The following is a 6,252-nucleotide window of genomic DNA, read 5'->3' as shown; positions in this document are numbered from 1 at the left end:
ATGCCCTCTCCCTGTCCCAGCCTAATCTCTCATATTGAAAAACTCCCTCCCTAAAGGGGATTGTTAACGGCAGGTTGGCAATTTAGCTGCCAGTACCAGAATGATTTGCTTTCATTTAGTTTCACCTCCCACCATGAAACATAGGCTGGAATTTTCTAAAGGGCTCAACACCCAGATTCAAAGCCAGATTTCTCCCAGACCTCTCTCTCTCTCTCTCTCTCATTCTCTCTCTCAGAACCAAAATGATTTGCCAGAGTTTCAAAGAATTCAGCATCTTTCTGATGAGAATCGTTTGAAAATCTGGTCACGAGAATCTCAACAGAACATGCTGGGTGCCAAGAATTTTTGAAAATCTTATTTTGATACTTAAATAAGAGCTGCACTCTTCTCAAAATCTGACCCTAGTTATATGGGCTCTGAGCACTGAGTTCATCTTGGAGCTTGTTTGAAAAATTAAGTTGTGAGTGAAGAAGTTACAAAAATTATCTTGGAGTTAAGTATTTTTGTGGGTGGTAGCTTTTACTGGACCAACTGCATGGTTGAAACAGATTTGGATAAGCTTTCAAATGCAGTGCATGAGGAAGAATGCTCTACAGTCAAAAGCTTGTCTAAATCTACTTCCCAAAACCTTGCCTCTGGCATACATCCTGAAACATCAGAGCTACAGCATTACTCCCAGCTCAGAGTTAATTTTTTTAAAAGAAATATGGCACGCAAGAAAGAAAGGAATTTTTACAGCTGCCATTTTGTCAAGTAGAGTTTGTGCTGCATCTTACAAAAAATAGACTCCGCACATTCTCTCTCATGGAATCCTTGCTTTTGTTCTTTCTTCTTTTTATGACCTCCCTTCACTCAAAAACATAACTTTAACTTGATTAATACAGCTACCCTGTGTACAAGAACATGTACATGAACAAGAAAACATAACAGTAATAAGGTAATCATTTTTCCAAAGGGTCTCCAAATGTACATGTAAAAGATCATTTCCTTCTTTTGATTCTGTCTCATTTTTCATAAAGGCAACCTGGATTAGCTGACTCTGCTTTGAATTTAAGAAAAATAATGTCATCTTGATCCATATTGGCAGCAAGGCAATCAATAGCCCTATTAAAATTAGCAATATAGGGAAAAATTATACAAGCATTCAAAACAGACTGATAAAACAAACTATATGAGAAGTGGGCATTTGCCTGCTGTTCTATGGAGATGTCATAGTAGACTTAAATACACATCCACAAAGAGAATAATATACCATAGTAAAGTAATAAGTAAAACCACATCCATAATTACTAGAGATTTTTAAAAAAGAAATTAGAATAATTTTAGACTTGACTGCATGCCTGAACATCCTGATTTTGAAAACTATCTGATGTCTATGTTACTAGGTCAGACTTTCAAGGCCAGCTTATGAGCCAACAGCTGCTGTGACTAAATAACAAGAAATAGTCTTTAAGATTTAAAGACATGCCATACTCTTCTATTTCCCATTAGAAATGAATAATTGCATCTTGGGGCCATATTCAGCAAACAACCATAATAATAAAACATGGAACAGAAATACTAAAAGGGAGTAGAGACTGCAGCAGAGAGGGGGAGAAATCTTTATGTGGTATCTTCAGTGCTGCCAAGAGAAAGAATGAGGGATTTTTCCCCTTCCCATGTTATAACTAGTAGTTACTCTCTGATAGCAACGCTAAGTCTCAAAACAAAGATCACATTTCAGTCTTAAAACTTTAAGGGCATTTTCAAGCCAACTGTAAAGAAAACTGAAAGTATTAAACTTGCTGCCACTTTTACTACTGGACAAAAAAAATAATTTTTCTTTTTCACTTTTTTACTATTTTTGTTTGGGTTTTTTTGTGTCAGCATCCCTTTGGGCTATTCACCTTCTGAAACAAAAATATATACACATCAAATAGAATTGAAAGTGCTGGAGAACTAAAGGATAATCATGAATGAAGATTGTCCTCAGTCCAAATTACCAGTGAGCTGACAACTCAAGTAGAAAACCTGACTGAGGAAGGAGAATCGGGAAAACTAAATATTATTTTAGAATAGTTAAAATTCTTATGCTTTCCCTATTATTTTTGTAATTTGCCATTAAACATTCTCTCTCTGATGTTTATATGAAGGATGCACACTGGTTGCAATTCTTGTGAAACTATTCCTTTCCTCATTTTTTTCTATTACGTCACTACTTCTCTAACTGCTAAAATCCAAGTGACTGGTGCTCATATAGATGCTAAATAGTTTTGTTGCATTGTTGCCATATATTTTGTTATATTCCAACAGTACTTGTCATTCTTTTAAATTAGTCACCTTTTGTTACCAATTAACTAGTCTTCAACGGTCACTCACTGTCATTTACAGATTTGAACAAAACCTTTGCTAAGAGACTATGTTGGGACTTTTTATGCTACTTCCACCTGCTGCCTTATGTTCACTGAACTGCAAACCAAGCTGCTAACAATGCTCATTATCAGCTCTACTTACACATTACAGAAATTTAGATAGGTTTTGAATTTTCAACACTTTTAGGTCCAACCCTGCAAAAACATTTCCACGAATGATTTGTACCTGTCCTTGTTAATCACGTCACTAACTGTTTTCAGGATCAAAGGCTAGAAATGTAATGGACTGAGATCTCTTATCATACCCTGAAAAATTGGCATTTCTAAATAGCTCATATAATGCTATGTATGAAAAAGTAGTTAAATTATGATGTCTTATTTATTTGATTATCCAACAACTATGGCAAGGATTTTGTAATGATATGAGAAATTCAGAGAAATCCACATATCTTTTTATATTTATGACCTATTAAAAGGATGCTGTCAGACTAGACGCACAGTTTGAGCTTTGAAGGAAGTTTTTAACTGAACGCCAATAGGTTTGTTGCCATAAAGTGGTTGCTTAAAATACCTGTGATAATTTTTTTTTCCTCTAGGATATAAACATTCCTTCACTGCAGGACCAATATAATGCTGCACTATTTGTGAGCCCACACTTTACAGCTCTGTGAGGGACCATCTGAGGAGAAAAGAAAATTAGTTAGAAGCAAAAGAAAAAAATGACCTGTCTGTTTTCACTGCCTAAACCAAATTTAAACCAAAAACAAACACCAACAACATAAAAAGGTCATTTTTATCCTTCACTTCTACAGTGCTGTTGTGTAGATTGTTTTAAATTGAATTAGACTTTTAACCTGACAGCATCCTTTTAAATGTCAGACTTGCAGTGCAAAAGCCCTATTTAAGTCCTAAGCCTTGCAGTGTACGAGTGTATATGGATATGTGAAAGCCATGAAATAGGTGCGTATAAGCCCCTTCTACAAAAGTGCCTAAAAGCCCCAGCAGCAATGATACTCACGTTGGCACTGCCCCCACGAATGACGGGCCCAGCCCCAGCAACAGTCAATCCTACTTCCAAACCGACACAATCCTGTTGAGGAAACTATTTGCCTACGCCACCTGCACAAGAGAGTTAAAGGAAGTTAGGGGGGAAAGAACACACTCTTATTTATCCACTGTTCTTATTATTTAAAAGGAAATTGTCTTTGTCCTCCCCTCTCCTTCTGTAACATGTTTTCTTGTAAACATAGCTGCTTTGTGATTAGCCTGTGGTATTTCTCTAATCATCTACTGCAGAGCTCAGTCAGTGTTGAAGAGTGGAGGGGAGAAGGGAAAAATGATTGAAGCATCTTCTTTTAACCCAGAAATAGCAGTGGATACTGTATCTTATAGTATGCTCGCTGCTGCCACTTACAGGCTGCTCACAAGCAGTATTAGAGGTCTAAAACGTACAATGATATATAATAAACTGTTATCATCAAGTTTTAACTGTGCTTGATTTCTAATACAGACATCATGGCCACCTTTAGCTTCAGTCTAGAAACCTTAAAAATAAAAAAAGACAACTTTCTTTCCTGCAAGCAGGAAATATGGGGGGAAGGGGGGGCAGGTGGGGGGAGGAGAAGAGAAAAAATTACAGGTTTCCACTTTTCCTAATTAAGTTGGATGGTTTCAGACTCCAAATGCAACCTTTCAGAAAGCAATCTCATAAAGCTATTAGTATAGTTTAATAACAAGGTAAAACAAATTTTTAAAATATCTGGCAGCTGTAGGATGTCAGCTAATGTGTAAGTTAGTTAAGCAAGCTCTCCTTTCCACTTGAGACCCCAGTAATAGTCCCTGATTGCATTAAAATATTTGACAGCATCTGACAGAATTTAACAGTATTCATTCTACACACATTCCTGCATCTCAACACTTCTTTTCATAGTTTGTTACCTAAATTCACGACTAAACTTGAGTTGCAATTTTCACAGTACACCACATCAATAGCTGTCAGCTTCAATACACCACTTTCGATTTATATGTAACATCGTGTTTGTAAAAGTGACAATTATTCCCATATGATCTCAATAATCTAATATGACTTTGTAGCAAGATGATAATTATAAGAAAATAAGTATAAGGGAGGTAGCCCTGACAGGCAGCCTACAAAGGTCATGAACTGCTTTGATGCCAGGTGATATGCATGAGCTACTTTAGATCTAACTGTCTTCAACCAGCTCGACCAGTCCAGAGAAACAAGAAAACAAATTGGTTTTCTCAGCTCATTCATTTTGCCACTACAGTAGGCTACAATGCTCGGGTATGCCTTTTTTGTCTCAGAGTGGAGAGGAGTAAATGGACAACGGCTAAAATCTCAGGGCTTCCCTTACTTTTGATCTTATTTTGAGCACCTCCTCCAAACCTGGGAATGCTTTGCCTCGGTCACCCCTTCTTTCTAAGTTTCAAATGCCGGCTCCCCTCTGCAGGAGAAAAGCATCCAAGAAGCCCTATGATAAACAGCATATCAGTAAGGGCTCTGATTTGCAGCTTAACTGCTGTAGCCTGTAGGAGTAAACGCTGAGTAACAAAGTTAAAAGAGCTCCGGGTTGTTCACAGCCTGTCAAAGCATGCATGCCTGGCGTGTACCAGGGATACACGCATGGCTACAAGACCCTACAGCTTCTCAGAATAATTCCTGCACATACCCAGGCTGCAATGAGAGGTGAGGATTTCTGAGGGTGCTGTCTTGTACTGGAGCTGCTCCGGGGTTGGGATAGGGGTAGGCAAACTTTGCAATGCCAGGCATTCTTCAGGGGGGGAATTAACAGGCACTTGGCTAGGGCTGGCTTGGGCTGCTCAGTGAGCTGGGAAAGACAAGAGGCAGAGAGTCTTGCCCCGCTTCTCCCTCCAGCCTGGTGTGGTGCCTCCACTGCTTTCTCCCTAGCCATGTCCCTGTCTTTTTGGGAGCAAATCCAAATTTTCAAAGGTGCACTTTCAAAGGAACTCTGGGCTGCCCAGGCACCTGTGGCACCGCCCCCCGCCAGCTCTGCCCTTCGTCTGCCTCCTCCGCAACTCCTTGCCTGGCACTCAGGCTGCTGGGCGAGGCTACCCACCATGGGGCGGGCACTGGCACGGGAGGCAACAGCCAGGGCAGGTGCCCGCCAAATCTGCCAGCTCCGGAGCTGCTGAGTGCAGGGGCCTGCGCTCCCTGCAGCCAAGAGCGATGCTGCCCCCAGACCCCAAGTGACTGTCACCGCTTTCACTTGTCCGCCCACAGCCAACAACCCCCCAACTGCAGCCCCACTGCCCAAGCAACACTGGGGGGCAGGGGCTCTGTGTGTGTACACTGGGATGTGTATGTATGTTTACCTCGGGATGTGTGTGTATGCATGTATGTATGCATGGAAATGTATATACATACACCCACATGTGTGTGTATGCACATACATACACACACACTCCAATATATATACACACACACATACACATCCATATACATTATACACACCCACACACATCCCAGTGGATATGTACGTGTGCATGTGCCCGTGAATACATGCCTGCATTTGTGCACATGTGCATGCACAGGTGCGCTTGCGTGAGCCTGCATATATATGGATGTGTGCGCGTGTGTATACGGGAACACCCGTGTCTGTACACACGCACGCATGTGTGTATGGGTGCCCAAGCGTGTCAGTGTGCCTGCGGGTGTATATGTGCGCGACGTGCGCAGGTGTGTGTCTAGGCGTGCCCACGTGTGCACACGCGTGTCCGCCTCCCCCGCGCGGCGGTCCTCACCTCCCGTCCAGCTCCCCGGCCGCCGCGGGGGGCAGGCAGCACAGCAGCGCGACGCCCAGCAGCGAGGCCATTGCCCGCACCAGGCCGGCTCCGAGAGCGGCGGCGGCGGCAGGTCTGC

At 41.7% G+C, this 6,252-nt stretch overlaps 1 protein-coding gene across 12 annotated transcripts in view; it reads right to left on the bottom strand.

The window, feature by feature from the left end:
• Window positions 1-6,246, bottom strand: part of NPNT (nephronectin) — a 98,256-nt gene extending 92,010 nt beyond the window's left edge. For all 12 annotated transcript variants that reach the window (XR_003094989.1, XM_025208785.1, XM_025208788.1 and 9 more), the window contains exons 1-2: window positions 6,135-6,246; window positions 3,370-3,470 (exon numbers count right to left, since the gene is read on the bottom strand). Coding sequence is in view for 11 of the 12 variants with exons in the window: in XM_025208785.1 (XP_025064570.1) it covers window positions 3,370-3,470; window positions 6,135-6,205 (172 nt within the window). In the remaining variant the exon portion in view is untranslated. The remainder of the gene's footprint in view (window positions 1-3,369; window positions 3,471-6,134) is intronic.
• Window positions 6,247-6,252: the final 6 nt, after the last annotated feature.

Source organism: Alligator sinensis, unplaced genomic scaffold (genome assembly GCF_000455745.1).
Source record: "Alligator sinensis unplaced genomic scaffold, ASM45574v1 scaffold1092_1, whole genome shotgun sequence".
In the NCBI taxonomy this organism is placed as follows: Eukaryota; Metazoa; Chordata; order Crocodylia; family Alligatoridae; genus Alligator; species Alligator sinensis.
This window is presented reverse-complemented; position numbering and strand designations above follow the sequence as displayed.